This window comes from Schistocerca gregaria, chromosome 1, assembly GCF_023897955.1.
Source record: "Schistocerca gregaria isolate iqSchGreg1 chromosome 1, iqSchGreg1.2, whole genome shotgun sequence".
Classification (NCBI taxonomy): Eukaryota; Metazoa; Arthropoda; class Insecta; order Orthoptera; family Acrididae; genus Schistocerca; species Schistocerca gregaria.
Genome location: NC_064920.1, coordinates 383,476,867 through 383,502,547, shown reverse-complemented (window position 1 = coordinate 383,502,547; position 25,681 = coordinate 383,476,867). Strand labels below are relative to the sequence as shown.

The following is a 25,681-nucleotide window of genomic DNA, read 5'->3' as shown; positions in this document are numbered from 1 at the left end:
TGGCTCGAGCAGGCAGAAGGAAGTCGTCTACCTAAATCTGAGGTGAGGACTTTATATGTTATATGTCTTTTATATGTTATATGTGATATGTATTTTATATGCTGTATATCTTTTATACGTTATATGTCTTAGTGCAGCAATGAATAACTTGCATGGGTTGTCATGGTAGTGACCATGAATCTATATTTACTGGTCCGACCAATGACAAGAAATCACCTGAAAATTAATGTGATTATGGCTGTTAGTGCTGGCCACTTATTCACCATTTCACAACTTCATACGTCACAATTCATCCATCCTAATCATTTTCAACAAAGACTCACTTAGACAAAAATGTTACCTCTATATCTCTTGGGCTTGCAAAATTAAGGAGTTACAGGTGTAAAAGAAATATTTGTACATATCTCTTCTGTTTTTAATAACAGCAAACTTTCTTTGTACAACTACACAACACAGGAAGATACAAAGAGAGAGTGATTAGCCTGTTCTTAACATCCGAGCTTCCTTTTTCTCTTGAAGTTCTTTCTTCTGTTGTTCAACAACTTCTCTCCTTTCTTCCAAAAATTCACCATATTCAACTGAGTCAATATTTCTTGTTATTTCAATGCCACATGATCTTGCAACACCTACCAACATTATACATATTTGTTCTAAAGTATAACATGCCAAAGGAGGATCTTCTGATTTGATTTTTGCTATTTCATACAAATGCTTTAGTGTTATTTTTCCCGATATTTCTTTTCCTGAAACAAAAATCCATTTATAACTAAGCAGATCAAATGCAATGCAAGGTTGGAACTGTTTACCTCTAAATATTTATGAAAACATGAGGACTATTTCTAAAACTTCAAAGGGAAGTTACACTTTAATAATATTTCATGCATTTTGATGACATGGTCAAGAGCTAATTTTCTTATGAACAATAATGTTTCACACTCAAGTAGAAGTGAATTTTTTTATTTTGCCTAAAAACTCTACCTGTAATCGCGAGTGTCTCTGACTTCTTCTCATAATTGTTAATTCACTATTCTAGTGCCATGTGCTAAGAGGAGTGAGAAGGGGCATTAAACATTAGAAAAGTAGTTCCTTTTTCAGGACAAAATACAAGCATACAGGGCTCACAATAAACATACTTTACTGGTCTCGTGTTCAAAAAATTTGGTTTTCACTACTTTTTACTCACTCTCAAATGAAAGCTAAGTGAAAGGCTAAATGTGAAAAATAATCCAATTGTTCAAGAAAACCTCTTACAAGGAACTCCTTAAGTGTGAGGTCGTAAGTTCAATCTTTAGAAAGGCTCATTAGAAAGTGTTGTGCTAACAATTATGACAGGAAAAATATTAGCTGCCAATGACTCAGCATGTGCTCGAGGAAATGTATCTGAGAGGTCCAGAGATCAACCTTCTATGGGATGTATGTATTAAGCTCCACAAACTGGGTATCGTCAACAAACAAAAAATTGTTCAAAACAAACAATAAATTTGCACCATGAACACAAAATGAAAAATGGCGTACCACAGTGATCAAAAACGTTCGCACCATCAAGATCAAAAGAAAACTCCTTGGGATTTACAAATCATGCAGGATGTTCAGCTAGGTATCCACTCTTAAAGAATGCATATAGAATCATATTGGTTTAACGGGATGATAATAACTGATGGAGTGTGATGACATGCAACCAAATACGAAACAGTCTGTCGTGGAGCTTATGAAACTAGCTATCTTTTAAGGCATAGTTGCACATAGTGCAACACTATATAAGTACAGAAAAAACAAATCCAGAGGCTGAATTTGTCCTGTGGTTTCAGATAGTATGAACTGCAATGTCACGCGCTTCTCAGGAGAGAGAGTTTGCTGTAAAGTAGTATGATTTTTAAACACAGACCAGAAATCAAGCAAAAGCAAGTTATTTTGACCAGCTACTGGCCTAAAGCAGTGCTCATACCATATTTGTAGTTCTCTTAAGCCCATCATGTTGCACCTCTAACAAGTAACTCCTTAAGTGTGACGTTGCAAGTTCAATCTTTAGAAAGGCTCATCTGAAAGTGTTGTGTTGTTTTTTGGGACTATAATATTCCATACTGGCCTTGAAAGTCACACACACACACAAGATAGAATTGTGGGGGCAGAGCACATCCAATTTCTCACAGCACATAAATAACTTTCCAGCCAATTGACCATCCTGATTAACAGTCAGTGTAATTTTATACAAATATGTTAAAGCACTGATGTTAATTTATCTTGATACCACTCTCTTAGTACCCTAATATCCAAGGTTCCTTTCAAATCCATTTCCTCTTCAAATCCCAGTTTGTCAGAGTTGAATACAAATTCCTAATGAACAATGGGATAAGTTTATCTCAGCTACTACCAATTTTCAGGCTGATTCTGCAGTTTGCTATATCGAAAAGTTGATGCTTTGTATGAAACTTTGTTATCTTACATCTTCCAATTCTGGAGCACTGTTTGAAATTATGTAACCATCCATTGCTTCCCTTAAAATCAATATAATATGTTACATACAGTATGATGCGCATCCTGTAAAACATCCATGAAACACACAAACACTAGTTTTTGTAACAAGTATGCCTTATCCTCCCTCAAATATCCATAATTTTTCTTATGCACTACATGATCATATTGCTGTGGGCTTATTTGAAATCTGTTCATCACTAATTTTTTACTATGCTGAGGATTATCTTCCACGTACGTAATTATGTTTAGTACCCGCTCCTCGGACACTTATACTTTACTACATTTCACTGGAGACCTGATATGTGGCTCCCTGTCCAACAAAGACGATGAACTCACTTTCACTCGTTAGGCATGTATTATCGTCACTGTACTCCTCGTGTACATTGTCCACAGAATCGTGCATGACACCACCATACATTCCACTCACTCATCCCCCAGACATGTTAATATTTCTTCTGCCAATTCTTTCTTAATCTGTAAAATTCCTTGGATTTCTTTCTGATGAAACATCAACTTTGGCACTGTTGTTGCAGATGTAATACAATGTTTGCTCTGTTTATCTTTGCCATTGTTCTGCTTTGGATCAACACCAGTAACACTGTAATGAGTTACTTGTCAACTAAGCAGTTCAACTGCTATCCATAATCTCATGCTGTGCTCCTCATTGGATACCCCCAGTCCTTCCCCTGTTGTCATTAGCACCCAATATTGTGGGGCACTGAATGCCATAAACAAAACTGGCCTTTTGCGACCTCGCACTCAAAGGGTTCTTTGCTAGTGAGGCACAGTAAACTAACAAGGAGCAATTTCATGGTTATAGCTTGCATGACAGAGTCACTACAAACTGTGTGGCAACTAGTTGGAAGATAGTGATGGTGAATAACATCCAGGTACAGCAAAAAATTACCGAAATGAGACATTTTGGCAGTTCTGATGTAAGACATGGCACATAGGATTAAAAGGCATGAAAATTAGTATGGGGTCATTCCACATCAGAGGGACCAATATTAAAAAGTGTCCCCACTGAACTGTCTCCAAATCTAATGAAATTTGGTGTGAAGGTTCTACATGGTCTTTGATGGTTATATACCAAATTTCACACCAGTATCTTCTGTGGTTGAATTCTTAGGGGATTTTAAAGAGAGGCACTCACCTCTTCATCATGTACCAAGGTGCAAATGTGCCAGGTGTTTTTTTTTAATTTTTTTTTTATGTTCTAGCAAACATTTGCTTTAATATACATAGACAACTTCTTATGCTGAATTCCACCATGTCAAAAATTTGAGATTTAGCCATATCTAAATAGAGAAACAAGCCTCTAAAGTGGCAAAAAAATTTGTGGCACTATTCGGAGAGCCATGGTTGCCCAACCACTGCTACTTTTCGTATGAGCCAACCATGCCAAAACTTCAGATGGCTATTTCTACCTATGATGTCTATATATCAGACAAATTTAATTGGCACTGGGCGCCCAGATGGAAAGATATGCATCTGCAAAGTTAGCCCATTTTTTCTAATTGCAAATTTTAGGGTTGTTTGTGGTTTTTTTTTTTTTTTTTTGGGGGGGGGGGGGGGGCAATATCTCAACTGCGTCTTCTTCAATCCTTTTTTTCTTGCCACAGCTGGATAGAGCATACTTTAAGCTTTCAAAGCTATACTGTTTAATTTCTGTATCTTGTATATTGATGATTAAGAATACCTATCAATAGTAGGGAAAATGGATTACTAATAAATACAAAAATTAATATGATCTGAAGTTTTAAATAAAAAAAAGTGTAATTGTAGTGTCTTTTAATAGTATAAGATTTTCCTGTGGCTTAGGGAAAGTAACTATGCTGATAAGAAGTGTTTTACATTATTTTACAGTGTAAAATATAATAAAACCTCAGAAAGTGCTCTGAGGATTATAAAATATAGAAGATCATAACGAAGTGTTATGTTGCTTTAGAAGTTTTAACCCTACAGTGCATTGTCACTCTGTTTCCATTGGTATTCTAAAGCAGCAATAATTTTTTAAGGCCCTACCTTCACAGCAGTGATATACATTGCTGAATCACCACTTTCAATTGCTGCTTCCATTATTGGCAATTTTCAGTGTCAGTCTTTTGTACGGTGTAATCTTTGATGTTGACACTGTACAATCTTACTATTGAGTACTGAGTGTTTGAATAATCAGTAATCATTGTTGTAGCTGAAGGTACGCACTAAAACAATATGTTTAATAGCCTAATTAGTATATTTTATATAAAATCAATACTGACTATTGTCTGGAGTCATCACCATTCTATCATGGCAAAAGGGAACTACAATCAGTAAAGGACATGTCCCCAATTAACAAGGAGCTTCTTCAGTGTAGGTCTGAACTTGATTTTACTGAAGATGCCCAAATTTGTTCATACCAGAGTGCCTTGTTGACAACAAAATTTCAATTCCAGAAGAATTTCTACAACCCATTTGGTAAAGAAAAACAAATAACACTTGTAAATACTGCAATGTCTGATAGGTTAAAGTCACTGACTAATGATGTTTTTAAACTGTGTCAGAAAATTTGTAGCAAATATAGACATCAAATGCCCAAAACAATCATCCCACCAGGATAAGCAAGAATCACCATCCACAGAAGACGTTGGTGGCATCGATGCTTGGCTTTACTGCTAAAACTTCTTTATCATCACTTGGAGAATCACTACAAAAGCTTCAACAGATCAGCAAAAGGGATTCAATGGGATACATAAAGTGCAAATGTCAAATCCCGAGGCAGCATTACAAAGATAATTGCCATGGCTGTTGGTGTGAGCCAAGTAGTTACTGCTCAGATACAAATGGAAGAGTGTAATAAATGTAAAGGTATGGACGTCTTAATTGACCAACTTAAGATTAAACTTCAGACTTCAAGCAATAGCAGTAAAGTTCACATTTTGACCCTGGCCCCAAATAACTGCACTATTGAAAAAATGGCTAAAGAATTTGCTGTTTCAGCTAAGATGAAGAAGGTTTGGAAACTGAAGATGGAAAATGGGGGAAAAGCTCCTTCATGAAATGAAACAAAATGTCCTCACTTTCTTTGAAGATGATGACTCTTCTTGTTTATGCCCGGGCAAAAAGGACTGTGTTGTTGTAAGAATAAATGGGGAAAGATTCAAAGGAGAAATGCCTGCTACTTTGTAACTTTGAAAAATGTTCATTGCTTATTGTAAGCAATTTGGAAATGAACTAAGCTTCTCAAAATTTTGTAAGCTCAGGCCGAAATGGTGTAGTACAGCTGGTGCTTCTGGATCACACTCAGTATGTGTATGTGCAATTCATCAAAATGTCAAATTAATGTTGGATTCAGCAACATCCATTCAAGATGACTACAAGGATTTGACGGAAAAAAAAAAACTGTGAGCACTTTGGAATAAAAAAAATTGTGAGGAATGGCCAGGAAAAATGCAACTAGAGGCTTTTCTTGAAGACTCTTTTAAAAAAGACTATGATTCTGAAGAAACAATGGAATACAAGCAATGGGTCATGCTGACCCATGCTGGCAGAGAGACATTGGAGACTTGCCAGAGAACTGTTGAAGATTTCATGGAAGCATTTATTTTGAAAATTACCAGTTTAAGAAGCCATCAGTTTGAGTCAGAACACCAAAGTTTATACCTTAAGCAGCTACAAAGAAATATTGCAGAAAATGAATTAATTATATTGATAGATTTTGACAGATTTTGCTGAGAATTATTCATTCATTGTTCAGGATACTGTGCAAGGATTCCATTGGGAGAATAGTCAGGCCACATTTCATCCATCTGATGTCTAATTTGATGGCAACGAATGTCAGAGTATTAGAATTCGTATGATCAGCGACTGCTCTGTCATAACACCATTGCTGTCCATGCTTATCAAATAAATTTGATAGCATATTTAAAGGCAAACACTGAAAACATTAAGAACATTTATTGCTTTAGTGATGATTCAGCTGTTCAATATAAGAATTTCAAAAATTACGACAATTTATGCCTGCTTGAAAAGGATTTTGGCATCACTGCCAAATATTGACTCCATATGATTTATTCAAATTCTGTGATGATAGTATTCCAGGTGTAAAGCTTTTTTATGTACCAAAAGAAGGAATTGAAAAAATCTACCCAGATCGAGAAACAAGTTTTACCATGGGACATACAGTATCTGGAACAAGAGAAAATCAATTAATTGTAATCTTTTCAGAGTAAGCAGAGTTTTCAATGATTCTACAGCATTCACAGTTAATGCCTTCGAAGCAGATGAAGAAATTCCAAGTTTGCAAGCAGAATAGTATGTTACTTGATTGTATGGCAATTTTTGGTGTGTTGGAAACATGTGAAGTTTCACATGAACAACAAGATGTCGTCATCAGCTTTACGCACCCACAGAGTCATGCTCATTCCTTCCACTGATCGACTGCTAAAGATACCTGCTGGATTCCCGAGCAACATATCTTCATGACTTTGGAAGCCTCATCAGCATCATCACCAGGAAGACAGTACAGTTGTCCACAATCTGTCATTAACAAAATTGTAGAAGTGCTTAACCAAACATGGAACTGAATCTTTAGTATTTTTGTTCTGCAAATTTGCTGTGTTTTGTACTACACTTGTTTTCATGTCATGTGCTAAATTACTGTTTGAAACTGGCTTATACACTTGAATAAAAATAATTAATTATGGGACTTCATGAGCACAATATTTGATTTTTCAGTCTTCTCAAAGTGCTAAAATAATAAGTTTTGAAATGTGTTCTTACTCGTCAAACTGAAAGATCCAAAAATTAAATAATATTTCTTTGAAAGCTTAAAGCATGCTTTTTCCAGCTGTAGCAAGAAAAAGAGGATTGAAGAAGACACAGTTGAGATATTGCCCCCCAAAAATAGCCTAAAATTTGCAATTAGAAAATTTTGACCAACTTTGCAGATTCATATCTTTTCATCTGGGCATCCAATGTTAATTAAATTTGGTCGATACATAGACATCATAGATATGAATAACCCTCTGAAGATTTGGTGTGATTGGTTCATATGAAAAGTAGCAATGGTCAGTCAAACCGTGGCTCTCCGAATAGCGCGACAAATTTTTTAGCCCCTTTAGAGGCTTGTATCTATATTTAGGTAAGGCTAAATCCCTAATTTTTTCCACAATGTGATTCAGAATGAAAACTTGTCTGTGTATATTAAAGCAAATGACCAAATGTTTGCAAGAACTTTTAAGAAAGCCTAGCAAAGTTGGCGCATTTGCACCTTGGTACATGATGCGGAGGTGAGTAGCCTCTCTTTAAAATCCTCTAAGAATTGAACGACTGAAGATACTGAACTGAAATTTGGTATGTAGCCACCAAAGATGGATTTGGAGATGGTCAAGTGGGGACCCCTGGTCCCCTTGACATGGAATGACCCTATGACCTACATGGTCACAGTTTAAAATTCTCTGCAATACAAATTACAATGCACAATGGAAAGTCACAACTTGTAAAAGGAACAAAAATGGAGTGTCTCATGACCAGTATTAGATTCTGTCTCTTAAGAGGGAGAATGCATCACCCAGAATTCATCTGGAATTGCGTGGCTGAAATTACTTTTTTGTTTGTTGCTTCTATCCTGAAACTTTGATTTTTGTACTATCATTCATCATTCAGCAATATATTCTGGTTATGAATAACGCAAAACTGAGATGAAAAGAAATGTGACAACAACTACAATGAAATTTGAAAGCATGTGTCCAAAGACTCTCAATTTAAAATATGCAACCATAGATGTAACATATATGTACTGACTACTAACTATAAAACTGTGATTGTTATACATGACAAACATTTTAAAATTTTTCATGTTGACATTGAGGAAAGATTGATATTTGTCATTTAATTCACTCAATGTATCCTAGTACAGTTAGCAATGAAGTACAATTTAAACAACTACTGCCAAACCTTCGTACCTGGTTCCATAGCACCCCTTTGTATACCAGCAGCTTGTTTTAGGAAAAATGTAGCAGGTGGCTTATGCATAATAAGCTGATAACTCCTATCAGCATTAACTGTAATTCTACATGGAAGAGGTATTCCCTCTTTTAAATCCTTTGTTCTTTCATTGAAATCCTTGCAAAAAGCTGCAATATTGATTCCATGCTGAAGACAAAAGAACAATAGAATATCAGTTTTGTAATGTAAAACATAAAATGAGCCATAATACTCTCAAGAGGTCATTTCTCTTATGGTTGCAGACAAAAAAATTAGTTCTTTTCAGTATCAGAACAGTTATAAACTTAATGTGCCTAAGAGGACCCAACCAATGAACATCTTAATCCTGCACAACACTGTTCATTAACCTGCAGTATTGGCAGTGGGTGTAGTGGTATTAATAATTATGAAGCAATCATTGGAATAAAACACTACTTAAGACTGACATGAAAAGCTAGAGGAAAAGAATATTAGGGTTTTATGTACTGTTGACAACAAGGTGACTGGAAATTGATTTCAAGGTTGGATAGAAAAGGAAATCTGATGTATTCTTTTCAAGACAACCACCCGCAAATTTTTCTTTATCAGATTTTGAATGAGAATTCTGAGGGGGAGGGGGGAGGAAGCATGTGACAAGGAAATGTGAGTTATTTATTATTTCTTTACTTACATTCATATGTATGGTTAAATATTACATAGATTTAATTCTACATATAAATAACACTTCAATGTTTTAATAGGAACTTCTAACCACCAAGCTTATTCAGCAAATAGTCTTATTATTAATTGTTTCTTTTTTATTTGTTAATTATTTCAACTTTACAAAAACATCAGCAATAATGTTAGGCAAGAAAAAATTTAAGGTGTCAAACAAAGGAATTTCAGATTGTGAACAGCTTATGCTAAATAGTGCGCCACATGTATTACTCTGAGGAAGATTTTTAACCAGTAATTTAAGGCAACCTTGGTAAAAGCTTAATAACAAACATCTGTAGTGTCCAAAGCTTAAAATAATGTTAGTTTACTTTAGCTTCCATCATTATCAATCGTTTGACATCCACTGTTAAATAGAGGCCTTGTTAGACTTTTCCACACTTTGCAGTCTTCAGCTATAAGTATCCATGTTGCTCCTGCATGGCTTTTAATTTATTTTGTGATCATTCCCCAGTGCCACATACAGGATGAGTCAGAGGTGATAGTATTAGTAATTCTGAACAAAAACTTCACCTGGACAAATGCTCTATTCTGAATAGTTTCTGAGATGCAACACATTCAATATCACTTGTTTACGTTTTCCTCGATTAACTCAAAAAGTGCATCCTCCAGTGAAAACGGGTCACAGTACAAAATTAAACTACATAAGTTTCCGAAACAATATGCTGTTCATTTGTTCTCTAGGGGGTAATAGATTGTGAGAAGAGAGCATGAGAAAGTTGACAATCTCACACAACGCTCAGGCCTCTAACATAGATGGTTTATGTAGGCCAGGTTGAAGTAGTTTCACGACTTGATAGACACAAGTATCCTGTATTAAATTATTCACCCCAACTTCCTCTACACTACTGTGGTATGCTGTAAAGAATGTCAATATTTGAGTAATACCGAAAACAAACAAGAGTGTACATTAAATGCGTTCTCTCTATGAAACCATCCGGGATAGTCCATATGTCCATATAAATTTTTTTGTTCCGAATCACTAATACTGTCACCCCTCAAACCATGTACCTTTCCTCCTGACTCACCCTGCATATTTCTTTTCTTGTCCTACAGCTACACTCCATTCCTAATGGATCCTTGCTCCATGTAGCAACATTACTTCACGGTACCGCTATGTATCACAAAAATTCAGAAATGCTGCCTAATTCATGGAATCCTCCAAAATAGCCAGACTACAAAAATCCCATATCTGGATGCCAACTCTCCTTTCGCAAAGGCATTGGATGTTCAGATTCTGCCATTTATTGTCAAGCACAAACATAGCACAATGGAAACAAATTTCCATGGCACAGGCATCCTTGAGCTACCTCTTCTCCCTTTGTAAGATATTTCTGTTATACATTTCCAATTTCCTACGCATCTCCCTAATCCTCTTACAACTTCCAACAGTAAGAGAAGGCCTTGCCTTTGATGGCCTGTTCTATCTACCATACCCCTCCTAATATTCCGTAAAGGGCAAACAAATCCAGAACACCATTATTAATCTATTCAGCAGATCCTTTATCCAACAGAAGTTTTACTGCATTCCAAGGGCTTCACACTCAGCTTCACCCCAAAACTCAAACATACTGGACTGATCAAAAATCTACTCTCCTTCCTACACTGGAAACACACTTTTACCTTCAACCCTTCTTCTTCTCTCCCTTAAAACCCACATCCTTTCGTCTTTCCCACTCCTTCCCTCTTTCCTGATGAAGCAACCGTGGGTTGCGAAAGCTTGATATTTGTGTGTTTTTTATTGTGTCTATCTACCAGCGCTTTCCCGTTTGGTAAGTCACCACAACTTATGGAAGAGATACTTGAAATAAATATTTCATTTCTCAACAAATTATATCAGCATCACAATGGTATGCATTTCACACTTGAAAAGGACTTAATCTGCAATATTCTAAGAAAAGAATCAAAATGTCACACATGATATGGCGATGAAGACAGGACACAGGAGACAAGGGACAGGAAATGTGTTACTGGTTTTCTATTTAAATCATAAACAGCTGTAATTTCCAGGAGCAGCAAGAAACAGCCCACAGTAGCTTTATCAATTACTGAATCACAATTAAATAAAAAAAAAGAGCACTTCACATATATTAGAATAGTTCACAATGAACAACTTAATAATAAACACACACAAAACAAACACTATATATCCAAACAGTGCAGAATCAACAGCCTCTAACTGAACCATAGGACTGTTAGGCAAAATACTTGAAACCATAAATAGCACCAGATTTTTAGAAGTTTGGCCCCAAGAAGATCTAAAATGGCAGAACCACACACAACAAATAAATAAAAAAGCATAATTGAAATTGATTGAAACATTGGTGACTCATCAATCAATAATTCTATGCCTACCTAAGTATGCCTTAAAACAAGATACATTAAAAGAAAGCATATGGATGCTCCCAGAAGCACATTACAACATTTGTATGTTACATTTCTTCCGGATTTTTAAAATTTTATACAGTGGTTTAAAATATTTCTTTTTATGTGTCTTTCATGTTTGTTTCTCTAGTTTATAAATATGGATATATCTAAGAGCACTTACTTCCATAAAAGAACTATATGTATACATCTAGAAATATAGATACATAGTTTACAAGTATGGGCACAAATGAAAAGAACATATTATTAAATAAATATTGCACATCTTGAACTCGTCCATAATTAGTTTTGTTACACCGGTTGCACAGACAAATTATGTTGTACATCATAAGTTACAATTTTGTTAGTTCACAATCAGATTCGTAATAATAGGGCATCATTTTTTGTTATAAAAAAGAGCATCATATTTTTCATTATATACAAGAGCATCATATTTTTTTCATTATGTATGAATTCACTTGTGCTATAGAATGCTTTCTCTTTCAGCCATGTCTCTACCACCGTTTTAAATTTATTTTCATGCACCATGTGATATAGTGTTCAAAAATGTTTTGCCAGCATGTACAAAATTATTTTGGACTTCACTCAAACACATCCAAGGAATGTCTAATAAGTTCCTGTTTCTGGTTTCATATGAGTGTACATCTGACCTCACAAATGTAATATGTCCTACTTGCCTTCTTCATTTATAAAATCATCAGCACTACATTTGTGTTTTGAATATTTTTCAACGTTTGCACCTGTGGATTCTAGCTTGCAGTCCTTGAGCTCTGAATACATTTTATTGCTAAGCTTCAAAACCACATACATTGGAGTATTTTGAAAAAAATGTTAGTCTGTGGCAAGGTAATAAGTAATGTTGTTTGTGCCTTGTTTCATAAGCACGTGTAAACAAATTTCCTTCAAAAAGATGTGGTTTTTTTATCTCAATTAGAAGTGTTTCATATATAAACATAGAAGGAATTGTCAATAAATCAAGGCTTGGAAATACAGGTTTACATGATTGTCTATTGTTTGTTCCAGTCATAGCTCTGATAATTTTTTCCTGTAGCTAGGACATTCAGAGGTGGCTTCCTTTTTCAACACCCCAAAATATTATGCCATATCTTACAAGTGATGTAAAATATGCATGATACAGAAACGATCAATAAGCAATCCACATGATCAATCCATGCCAAGTTTCTGTTTATGGTCACTCCATGAAATTTAACAGATTCTGCAGTGATTAGTTCTCTGCTTTCATAACTTAACTGTGTTATATATACAACAGTTTGGTTCTGAAGTGTACAATTTGTGTTTTTGTTAGGTTTAGTTTCATAGCATTATTATTTATTGGCATTATCTGTATCACTTCAGGCAGGGGGTTACCCCAGAGTCTCAGTTGTTATTGAATTCAGCATATATTAAAATTCTGGAGTAAGTAAGAAAGATTCCCCCCCCCCCTCCCCCCCCCCCCCGAAAAAAAACTGCCTCGAGAACAAGCCTCCAAAGATGACACTGCAAACAACATTTTGAAGATGTGAATTTTGAAAAATTTTTAAAATGCTGTATCTCTGTAACAGTTATAGATATTAGAGTTTTTTATTTGAAAGATAATTTCTATATGGTTACAATGGTATTCTCTGTTTGAACATATCTGTCAAAGTTCTTTTACTGTCTCCTTTTGAATTTTTTAAATAATTTACTGATTTTTTTTTCTTTCTTTCTAAAATGCCAATTCAGAAAAGTTAGAATTTTTTCTGTTGATTAGTACCATGTAGTACTATATTCTCTGTAAAGGAGAGCTCCCACTTTTAAGTTGGACAGGTTTATTTATGTCTGTAGTGAAGTTGTTTTTTTACTAATTTCTTTGTTATAATGTTTATTTCTAATGCTTTTGTTGCAGTTATTTCTTATACTTTCTTTGTTGCAGATATTTCTTACACTTTATTGTAGTTTCTACTCAGTTTCTTTGTTGTGGTTGTTCATTGCGGGTATTTGTACTGTAGCTATTCAGAGCTAATTTGTTTACTGAAGAGGCTTCTAAGAAATCTGAGACCATCCACTGAGTGTGTATTCGTGAGATGATACAATTGCAGTGTGATTTGTGAAAAGGACTGTTTGAAATTACTTCTGACTGGGGCCATAGGAGAGCTAAGTGTGCTGACTATCTGAATATCCATACAGGAGTGATTTTATATGACACAATAAAAAAACACAAACACACACACAAAATTTCGAGCTTTCGCAACCTATGGTTGCTTCGTCAGGAAAGAGGGAAGGAGGGGGAAGATGAAAGGATGTGGGTTTTAAGGGAGAGGGTAAGGAGTCATTCCAATCCCGGGAGCGGAAAGACTTACCTTAGGGGGAAAAAAGGACAGGTATACACCTCAATCATTTTTTTTTTTTTTTTTTTTAGGAATGAATTAAGGAAAGAAGATAAGGATCTTTATTGTCTATAATATATCATACAATCACCATTAATCTTTATTTTACAATTGCCATTACCAACTTTGGCCCATATAAACAAGTACTCACCAGCATTTAATTTCTTCTTCTTCCTAGTACTCACAACAAATGGCATGCTTGGAACTAGAGTACCATAAGGCTGTTTAGCCAACAGTCCTGTAGTCTCCGAAATACTCCATGTCTTCCAAGTGAGGATATTAGCAATGCCTCTGCAACGTGCATGGCGTCGTCGCTGGCGGCGCAGTGTACCTGCCTATCGCAGCTTGAAGGCTATTGATATTGACCTTGCTGGTCAATTTAATAAGCAGCAGTTAATTGGAGGCCCCAATGTATTTCGTGGACTACATCTGAACTTTACCTGTGATGTACAGGCAGTGTTTGGAGGTAGTACTTGGCTCACACTTGCTGTTGTGTGGGGCAATCAAGCAGATTATGGTGGCCTTGAAGCTTTTCCTGATGCTAATATTCTCACTTGGAAGACATGGAGTATTTCGGAGACTACAGGACTGTTGGCTAAACAGCCTTATGGTACTCTAGTTCCAAGCATGCCATTTGTTTTGAGTACCAGAGCAATGCCTCTGCAACGTGCATGGTGTCGTCACTGGCGGCGCAGTGTACCTGTCTATCGCAGCTTGAAGGCTATTGATATTGACCTTGCTGGTCAATTTAATAAGCAGCAGTTAATTGGAGGCCCCAATGTATTTCGTGGACTGCATAAAGTGACTTAGAGCCTCAATATGGTAAAAACCTCAAAGTCCTGCTCAGACACACAGCCGTAGGCCATCCTAGTAAATGGCCTCACGAGTAGTGAGGTCTCCTTCTCAGGGTGATTAAAGTAGGTCATTAAATAACTACTTACCATACAGGGTCCTTTAAAAATCATCATTAATACCTGTTTATATGGGCCGAATCTAGTTCCAAGCATGCCATTTGTTTTGAGTACTAGGAAGAAGAAGAAATTAAATGCTGATGAGTACTTGTTTATATGGGCCAAAGTTGGTAATGGCAATTGTAAAATAAAGATTAATGGTGATTGTATGATATATTATAGACAATAAAGATCCTTATCTCCTTTCCTTAATTCCTTTCTAAAAAAAAAAAAAATAAAAAAAAAAAATATTGATTGAGGTGGTTATGGGTCGCGCCAGACCGCTCTAGAGATTTTTTTTTTTTAAAAAGCCGGGCCTCTGGTTTGCTCGCTACGCGGGTGACCTTGAAGCGGACTTACACACACACACACATATATATATTTTCGTGTAAACTCGTGAATACTATTTCACAGCTTCAGTTCCTTTCACCCATTACACAACCATCTCAGTTTTTTTTCCAACAACTTTCGTTTTATTCCCATTCCCGTTTTTTCCCACAAAACCGATCATTTTCTAGCAGCTTCCCACAGGTTTACACGTTATTATTTCTTCATCAAATAATTGTTAGCCTCATTATCATAACCTGCCAGTACATAACCAGTCCTTTGAATACATTTACACACATATTCTTCGAGATTTTATTCAAAAATTTTTTTCGAATTTTATTTTTTCGCCTATTATTTTTTCGAAACTTTTTTCGAAAAAATTTTTTTGTCGAAATTTTCTTGAATTTCCCCACCCTTTAAAGTGATCTGGAGACAACATAACTACCCAACCTTTGCACCCATTGTTGTTCACCAACCTAAGTTCAGCACATGATCAACATAGCTCATCTCAAACCAACACTTTTTCGACTTTTTTCACACCTTTATCTCTCCCTATATAAATCTCTCTTTACTTTCACTTTAACCTCATATTACCCCTACAACGACCCCATTAAATTTTATTTACATTCCCTCCGCAAACATGCCTTCACCCTAGCCAGATTACACTCCCATATTTTATTTACTCAGGCTTGTCTGACATTTGGCATTACTCCCAAAGGCCTCACACTAAAGTTCCCATCTCTGGCTGCAATCCTTCTTTCCATCAGTCCTTATACCAGTTCCAAACAGCACAATCCATAGCCCTCACCCGCCTAATCCTTCACCTATACATCGACTCGGCCAATGAACACACCCGTCAACTCCTATCCCAAATCAAAGTCCTCAATCTTTCCTCTCCCGCATCCACACCGGCTGTACATAGCATCCTCCTACAGGCCAACCGCAAATTAGAACAACATGCCACCCTCCACCTCAAAAAACTATCCAATCTCCTGGTTTCCCACCTCCGGAAAGGCAACTCACTCACCCTCCACAACCTTTCCAACAAACCTCAACCTCCTCTCATTGCACACAGACCCAGTCTCTCCCATCTACTCAATCTCCCACTTCCAGCTCCACTCCCCCCAACACCTCAAAATTCTAGTCAACACAATCTGGAACCACAACACCCCAATTCAGTAGTTAACCTTTCCTCCAAACCCCTCTCCCAATCCGAAACCTCTGTCCTATCCAAAGGCCTCACCTTCAGCCCCACTCCCAGGTTCAACCAAACTGCCCTTGTCAAGGATTTACTGTCCTACACTCGTAGTCTCTGCTGGAAATATCACTTTGCCACGAAGAAAAACAATCCTGATCCCACTCCTAATGATCCAACTCCCCAAGACACTATCCAAATTGAACCCTGCCTGCAACAGTTCCGTCCTCCATCACAGCGGGACCCACCTCCTCTTCCTCAAAATCACCCTCTCCAAACCTTCCAGGAATTTCTCACCTCCAGCCTTGCCTCTCAATCTTTCTTGAAAAACCTTAATCCTACTCCCAACATCACCACAGCTGAATCCCAGGCTATCCGTGATCTGAAAGCTGACCGATCCATCATCATTCTTCCGGCTGACAAGGGTTCCACAACTGTGGTACTTGATCGTCGGGAGTATGTGGCTGAGGGACTGCGTCAGCTTTCAGACAACTCTACGTACAAAGTTTGCCGAAGTAATCCCATTCCTGATGTCCAGGCGGAGCTTCAAGGAATCCTCAGAACCTTAGGCCCCCTACAAAACCTTTCACCTGACTCCATCAAACTCCTCACCCCACCGTCACCTCGCACTCCTACCTTCTACCTACTTCCTAAAATTCACAAACCCAAACATCCTGGCCGCCCCATTGTAGCTGGTTACCAAGCCCCCACAGAACGTATCTCTGCCTACGTAGATCAACACCTTCAACCCATTACATGCAGTCTCCCATCCTTCATCAAAGACACCAACCACTTTCTCGAACGCCTGGAATCCGTACCCAGTCTGTTACCCCCAGAAACCATCCTGGTAACCATTGATGCCACTTCCCTATACACAAATATCCCGCACGTCCAGGGCCTCGCTGCAATGGAGCACTTCCTTTCACGCCGATCACCTGCCACCCTACCTAAAACCTCTTTCCTCGTCACCTTAGCCAGCTTCATCCTGACCCACAACTTCTTCACTTTTGAAGGCCAGACATACCAACAATTAAAGGGAACAGCCATGGGTACCAGGATGGCCCCCTCATATGCCAACCTATTTATGGGTCGCTTAGAGGAAGCCTTCTTGGTTACCCAAGCCTGCCAACCCAAAGTTTGGTACAGATTTATTGATGACATCTTCATGATCTGGACTCACAGTGAAGAACAACTCCAGAATTTCCTCTCCAACCTCAACTCCTTTGGTTCCATCAGATTCACCTGGTCCTACTCCAAATCCCATGCCACTTTCCTAGATGTTGACCTCCATCTGTCCAATGGCCAGCTGCACACATCCGTCCACATCAAACCCACCAACAAGCAACAGTACCTCCATTATGACAGCTGCCACCCATTCCATATCAAACGGTCCCTTCCCTACAGCCTAGGCCTTCGTGGCAAACGAATCTGCTCCAGTCCTGAATCCCTCGACCATTACACCAACAACCTGAAAACAGCTTTTGCATCCCGCAACTACCCTCCCAACCTGGTACAGAAGCAGATAACCAGAGCCACTTCCTCATCCCCTCAAACCCAGAACCTCTCACAGAAGAACCCCAAAAGTGCCCCACTTGTAACAGAATACTTCCCGGGACTGGATCAGACCTTGAATGTGGCTCTCCAGCAGGGATACGACTTCCTAAAATCCTGCCCCGAAATGAGATCCATCCTTCATGAAATCCTCCCCACTCCACCAAGAGTGTCTTTCCGCCGTCCACCTAACCTTCGTAACCTCTTGGTTCATCCCTATGAAATCCCCAAACCACCTCCCCTACCCTCTGGCTCCTACCCTTGCAACCGCCCCCGGTGTAAAACCTGTCCTATGCACCCTCCCACCACCACCTACTCCAGTCCTGTAACCCGGAAGGTGTACACAATCAAAGGGAGAGCCACATGTGAAAGCACCCACGTGATTTACCAACTGACCTGCCTGCACTGTGATGCTTTCTATGTGGGAATGACCAGCAACAAACTGTCCATTCGCATGAATGGACACAGGCAGACAGTGTTTGTTGGTAATGAGGATCACCCTGTGGCTAAACATGCCTTGATGCACGGCCAGCACATCTTAGCACAGTGTTACACCGTCCGAGTTATCTGGATACTTCCCACCAACACCAACCTATCCGAACTCCGGAGATGGGAACTCGCCCTTCAGTATATCCTCTCTTCTCGATATCCGCCAGGCCTCAACCTCCGCTAATTTCAAGTTGCCGCCGCTCATACCTCACCTGTCTTTCAACAACTTCTTTGCCTCTGTACTTCCGCCTCGACTGACATCTCTGCCCTTAACTCTTTGCCTTTAAATATGTCTGCTTGTGTCTGTGTATGTGCGGATGGATATGTGTGTGTGTGTGTGTGCGAGTGTACACCTGTCCTTTTTTTTTTTTTCCCCCTAAGGGAAGTCTTTCCGCTCCCGGGATTGGAATGACTCCTTACCCTCTCCCTTAAAACCCACACCCTTTCATTTTTCCCTCTCCTTCCTTCCTTCCTGACGAAGCAACTGCCAGTTGCGAAAGCTCGTAATTTTGTGTGTGTGTTTGTGTGTTTTGTTCATGTGCCTGTCTGCCGGCGCTTTCCCGCTTGGTAAGTCTTGGAATCTTTATTTTTAATATATATGCCTGCCTGGGTCTGTACACATGTGGACCGATGTGTGCGTGTGTGCGAGAGTATACCCATCCCTTCTCCCCCCAAGGCAAGTCCCTCCGCTCCCGGGACCTGAATGACTCCCCACCAGCCCCTCAAAAAAAAAAAAACATCGCCTCACCCCCCCTGACGAAGCAACCATGGGCTGCGAAAGCTCAAATCCCGCGTGTGAGAGAGTGTGTGTGTGTGTGTGTGTGTGTGTGTGTGTGTGTGTGTGTGGGTGTATATAGAAAGAAACTTCCGGATGGAAAAATATATTAAAAACAAAGATTCCATGACTTACCAAGCGGGAAAGCGCCGGTAGATAGGCACAATAAATAAAACACACAAACACACACACACACATAGAATTTCTAGCTTTCGCAACCGACGGTTGCTTCTTCAGGAAAGAGGGAAGGAGAGGGAAAGGCGAAAGGATGTGGGTTTTAAGGGAGAGGGTAAGGAGTCATTCCAATCCCGGGAGCGGAAAGACTTACCTTAGGGGGAAAAAAAAGGACAGGTGTACACTCACGCACGCACACACACACACACACACACACACACACACACACACACACACACACACACACACATATCCATCCGCACATACACAGACACAAGCAGACATTTGTAAAGGCAAAGAGTTTCCACTGACGACTTCTTGTGTTCTAAATGTTTTGACAGCACAACAACAATGATAGTATCTGAACAAAGTGAAGCTCCCCGTGATGCAGGTGATCCAGATTTTGCATCAACAGAGGAAGAATTAAGTACCCTGATTCAGACAACTACAGAGGTAGGTGTTAGTCCTGTTAAGAAACCGTGGTCAGTGAAGTTGAGTCATAAGTTTTATGCATCAAGAAAGCACAGAGAGATTACTAAAGCTATGGGTGAATACACTACAGCAAAATTGACCACACTGTTTAAAGTAGAAACTCCATCTTCAGAAGAAAATGAACCAACGCACTCTTGCCAAGAATTGTTGACAAATATCAATTCAGCAATTATTCCACAGACATTTCCAAAGAAAACAATTTTTATCCACATTCCATCAGTATCAAAGTACACGGCAGACAAATCAAGAAATGCGAGGTCTGTAAAAGGAGTCTTGGAAGACCAGATCCCTATTATAGTCATCCTGTAGAAGCAACTGAAGTTCAAATTGTGCAGTCATTTTATCTGGAAGATAAATGGGGCTGTTCTCATCAGAGTGCCAACAGAAAAGCCACTGTAACAATTGAAGGTCAAAAAATTGTGAAAGTGAAGAGGCACATCACTTGCAGTATTAAAGAAAACGTTTGCAATTTATAAGAACAACTTCACATACTGGAATACCAAAATTTTATGCACTACAATCTAAGTGGGTAGTTCCATAAACACCTAGAGATGTCTGTTTATGTATGTACTGCATGAAATTTGAACTTACTGGAGCATGTTGCATATGACACCTTGGTTGGGTGTGTGAAGTCATTAGTAGTCTGTGATGTAAAGCAAGAGACTTGTGGTGACTGCCCTGAAAAGGGACACTTGGCCCGGAGGACGTAGCAGATATTTCTGCAGAAATTACATATGTGACACGGGAGGAAAATAAACTAATTAAGAAAACTGTTGCCTCTGACAGTTTCATTGATGAACTTCGTAAATGGTCAGTGAAAGCAGTAACATACCAGCATCTGAAGAAAGTGACATAACAACACATTGCAGAAGTGAAAGGGTGTGTACAGGCTAAAGAACTATGTTTATTACTTCACAGTGATTTAGCTGATTAAACGAAATTGTGGTGAATTTTATGCTACCACATGGACCAGCTTCTGGATACATGTTTCCAGCTGAAACACAGCAACGACGCTATCTGTGATCACTTCCTGTTCACAAAGATTTGACGATTATAAGTGCTCCAGTTCCTATTGGTTCAACAGGAAGTCATCACTCTATATCAAAGGAAGATACTGAAGCAGTGGAACACATTTTTAGTTCATTGACTGGCTAATTTCAGTACAAAACTGAGTGCACAGTTGTTGTATAAATTGAAACCTTTAAGGATTTAGACCTTTCACATACATTTTTGAACCATTTAAATTGCTTGAAAAATGAGTATCTTAGTCATCTTTCAAAATTAAAATTATGTTAAATAAGGATAGTTTTTGATTTTTATGAGCTTGTTATGTGATGATAGAACATGTTTTATGCATGGAAAAAATTTCAATTGTTTATAAAACATGCTTAGCCTGAAAGTGGAAGCTCTCCTTTCCAGGGAATGTAGAACTACATGGTTCTAATCAACAGAAAAAAAAAAAAAAATCAAAGTTTTATGGATTGGTATTTTTGAAAAAAAAAAAAAAAAAAATAATTCAGAACACTATAGTAAAAGAACTTTGGAAGGTAAGTCCAAATGGAAGATTTCTTTGTAATCATAAAGCATTTAAAAAAAAAAAAAAAAAAAAAAAAAAAAAATAAAAAATAAAATAAAATGTCTAGAACTGTTCCAGAGATATAGAATTTTAAATTTTTTCCCAAAATTTTGCATCTTCAAAATGGTACGCACAGTGTTATCTTCGGAGGGCTGTATCATAGAGGAGAAATTTTTTTGGAGGAAAAGAAACAAAAAAATGCATGTTCCTTACTTAGCCCTTAACTTTATCATATTCTGAATTCAATAACATCCAAGGCTATGAAGTTAAGATTTTTTTTTCTAGCCTGCCTGAAATGTTGTTGTCTATGCCTATCCAATTTTCGAGCTCTTGAAGGGTTTGTTTTGTTTTCTGTGTTAATTCTTCAATGTTTTTACAGCAGACTACTGCTGTTGAGTCATCAGCCTACAGGATCTTATCTGAAGTTACCTTACCTGGCATGTCATTTATGTAATACAGAAATAGTAACGGGCCTAGTACGGACCCCTGGGGTACAACTGCTTGAATTTCCTTCCAAACTGAGCAAAATTTCTGAACCTTATGATGTTTCACTACCTTCTGTTTCCTATTCTGGGATAAGATGTGAACCAACTTAAAGATTTGTCATGGAAGCCACAGAAGCTAATTTGAGGAACACCTGCTTATTGTTTACCATATTAAATATCTTACTGACATCACAGAAGATACTGGACACACTGTCCTTGTTATTGAGGCATTTGGTTATTTTAGTGATTAGTTCATTAATAGCGACATGCACAATGCTTTGGTCCTGCGAAAATCCATACTGAATATTAAAAATAATGTTTTTTGTTGTATTTTTCGGAAATACGGAAGCATCAGATCCTGCCCATCTGCTTTGACCCATGAGATCACAAATAGGCGGAATCGACCATGAACCACGATTCCAATAAGGCGCATATAAAGTCGTTACGTACACATTATGAGGACGAAAATACATCGAAAAACAAAACACACATTCCACAAAAAGCCTAATGACACTAATGGGACAAGCACGGGAAATAGTGGGGGGGGGGGGGTATTAGGTGGGGACAAACTAAATATAAACAAATTTAGACACCGATTCCCATACAAAACCACCCACAATGACGAAAAAAACCAACATCACAAAACCACTAGACACAATATCACCTGGAATCAGACACTTCCCTTGACCTATATAGCTCAACAGCAGCTCCCGATCTCATAAATTAGGACCTAACACTTCCCTTGACCTATATAGCTCAAAAACATCTCCCGATACCAATACCAACACAGCCACCGAGCGAGGTGGCGCAGTGGTTAGCACACTGGACACACATTCGAGAGGACGACAGTTCAATCCCGTCTCCAGCCATCCTGATTTAGGTTTTCCGTGATTTCCCTAAATCGTTTCAGGCAAATGCTGGGATGGTTCCTTTGAAAGGGCATGGCCAATTTCCTTCCCCATCCTTCCCTAACCCGAGCTTGGGCTCCGTCTCTACTGACCTCGTAGACGACGGAACGTTAAAAAACACTAACCTAACCAACACAGCCACACGTTGGGATCGAACACTTCCCTTGACCTGTTATCCTTACGACATCTCCACATACAGCCATCCCTGGTCCGAGACGCCGGAGCTCTAAGTAAGCCTCATTTCTTCATGACATATTGAACACTTCACGACTTCATCCAAAAATCTGAATAGTTGAAGAAATTTTATTAGAGACAACACACTGTCCCCGACGACTGAAAACTGTTGACCTGTGTCATATCCATACCTATCAAAGACATAAAAAAAGCAATTTACCAAAATTCACACAAGTCGCCACATCAAAACGACACCTACAAACACGCTACTCTCACAAACTAAATTCCGTGCCATCGTGATGTCACACACCACAACAGCCTTATGTCACGGGTCAAAGCTGACAGGTGGGATCGGACGCTTTGGTCGACCCTATTTTTCTAATAGGTTACACAATATTTGCTCAAATATTTTAGAAATAATTTGTGGTATTGATATTGGACAAAAATTTCCTGCCTCCTCTTGTCTGCCATTTTTATGGATAGGTAGAACTTACGAATACTTCAGCCTGTCTGGAAAGCAGTCCTCATCGAACAATTTATTTATTATGTGACAGAGTTGAGGATGCAATATAATCACATTCTGTCTATATTATTTTTCTTGGAATTTCATCCCAGTCAAAAGATTGAGATTTTTTTAGGGATTTGATAATATTAGCCAAATCACAGCAGGATAAATGAATAAATTTGAATTCTCCTCATCTGTGTCGCACTGTATTGGGAATTTGGGTGTGAAGGAGGGAGATCATCAGTTTTGTTAGAATTTATAAAATACCTGTTGTATTCTTCGCATATATGTCTGATTGTAATCACTTCCCCGTTATTTCTAATGTAGGGTTTAATGCTTTTGTTTTTCAGTGCTCATTCCAGTCTTGGCAATCTGCCAAGCTTCTGATTTATTTGTGGCATCTGATGTGTTTTTATTGTTTGCCATTTGTTTTGCCTGTTTAACTATTCTGCCAAACATTCTTTTGTATATCCTTACATAGCTGACAACCACTGAATCATGGTTGTTCATTACTTCCACACGCAGCAAAAAACAACAGTTCAGACACTAATTGAGTCTGTGTTCGTAGTATTATAAGCCAACTTGTTCGTATTAACATTTGTACTTACATGACCACAAACTAATCTGAACTTAAGAAATATAAGCATTGTATGTTAGTGTGTATGGATTTTTACTCACTATTTCTCTTGGTATTAAGCTGAAAGTCTCTTGTAAAAGGAAACTAACTTCATTTAACTGATGAGATTAATATAGATGTTGATATTATGTTACCTTCCAGATTAAACTATCCAAAAATAAAAATTAATTAAAACCTTACAGAGCCAAATGTTGTCCATATATCTTTAAAGAATATTTTGGAGCAAGGTACTGAACATTGAACATTCACAAACTAAAAGTATTCCATTCAAAATAACAGGCCTACACACACATTTTTGTGTGTGTCTGAGAACACCATTTATTTCGTTTTCAGTTTGAAAAACCTATGGAACAGAGCTTCTGCTTTGAAGCACAAACGGAGTAAAAAAAAGAAAGAAAAAAATGATGATGATAAAAGTAATTTGAACGAAAAGTAGTGTTTGCTGTTTGTGCGCTATTAGAGCACAACTGTATGAAAACGACATTTTTATACACACCTATACTACACCGGTTATGAATTATAGATTATTACTGATACTCTTTTTCATGGGCTAACAAGATTGTGTGTTTTTCGATTATGGGTATTAGTGCTGATCAGTCAAACTAGTACTTCTAACTTTCGGAAAATGATGTGTTTTGTGGTTTTTTTTATTATTTATTATTATCTGTAAAACCATTTTCATATTTTGGTTGAATCTGTGTGACTTTGAGGGGTGTGGTATCATGGTAAAATACTATCGAAACATAGATGCTGCTGCTACCGGCGGTACTACAATGAGCAATATCTAATAAAATTCAAGTTGACGGCGATGTTGGTTTATGAGACTCTCTACATCGTGGTCATCAGTGCCTGCACAAGTTCCCATTCATTCCATTTCTCACCACTTCCCGAATGATGAGAGATGATAAGGACACTCACAAAATTTAAGTTGCCTCTGATATTAAACATTTTGATAAACGACGTACGCTATGCATCAAAGGCTGTTGTACGGAAAATGATTGCGGTCACAATATACAAATTCAAAATCGTTTTTACCTGCCCAAGCATTGGTCCTAACGGAGGACCGGCAACTGCCATTCCTGCTGGGATATTGGTTCGAATTTTATTTCCATGTTGCACCTTGTCAACGGCCTTACGCAAGGTCTTCAGCCTACCAGCAGCTTTCGACATTTTTAACTGTTCACTGAAGTCTACTGCTCTTCGTCTACATTATTTACAAACATTAGGCATCTGTACGACGTTTCGATACCCTCGGGCAAAATCGAACGGAAATACTTTCGATAGTGAAAATGAAATTCACACAAAATATCTTCAAGAACATTGGTACAAGAAGAAAATGATTACCTTATAATTAATATCACTACTCACCATATCCTCACTGTCGACATTCACTTACCATGGAATTTTAGAAAATATCTTCATCTCGACTTAAGCCAATTTCTCCCTTACAAAGCAACCCTACTCCTCTCAATTGTACGATATATTTATTTTCCTTACGACTACAGTCATTCTAGACCTCTGTGCATACATTAAAAT

At 38.0% G+C, this 25,681-nt stretch overlaps 1 protein-coding gene across 1 annotated transcript; it reads right to left on the bottom strand.

Moving 5' to 3' along the window:
- Nucleotides 1–393: 393 nt before the first annotated feature.
- On the bottom strand, nucleotides 394–25,407 carry LOC126348459 (39S ribosomal protein L11, mitochondrial). Its single transcript, XM_050002356.1, has 3 exons — nucleotides 25,181–25,407; nucleotides 8,421–8,610; nucleotides 394–743 (listed from the first exon to the last, which is right to left on the bottom strand). Exons 1-3 carry the CDS (start codon nucleotides 25,313–25,315, stop codon nucleotides 478–480), a joined length of 591 nt encoding a protein of 196 aa, XP_049858313.1. The 5' UTR covers nucleotides 25,316–25,407; the 3' UTR covers nucleotides 394–477.
- Nucleotides 25,408–25,681: the final 274 nt, after the last annotated feature.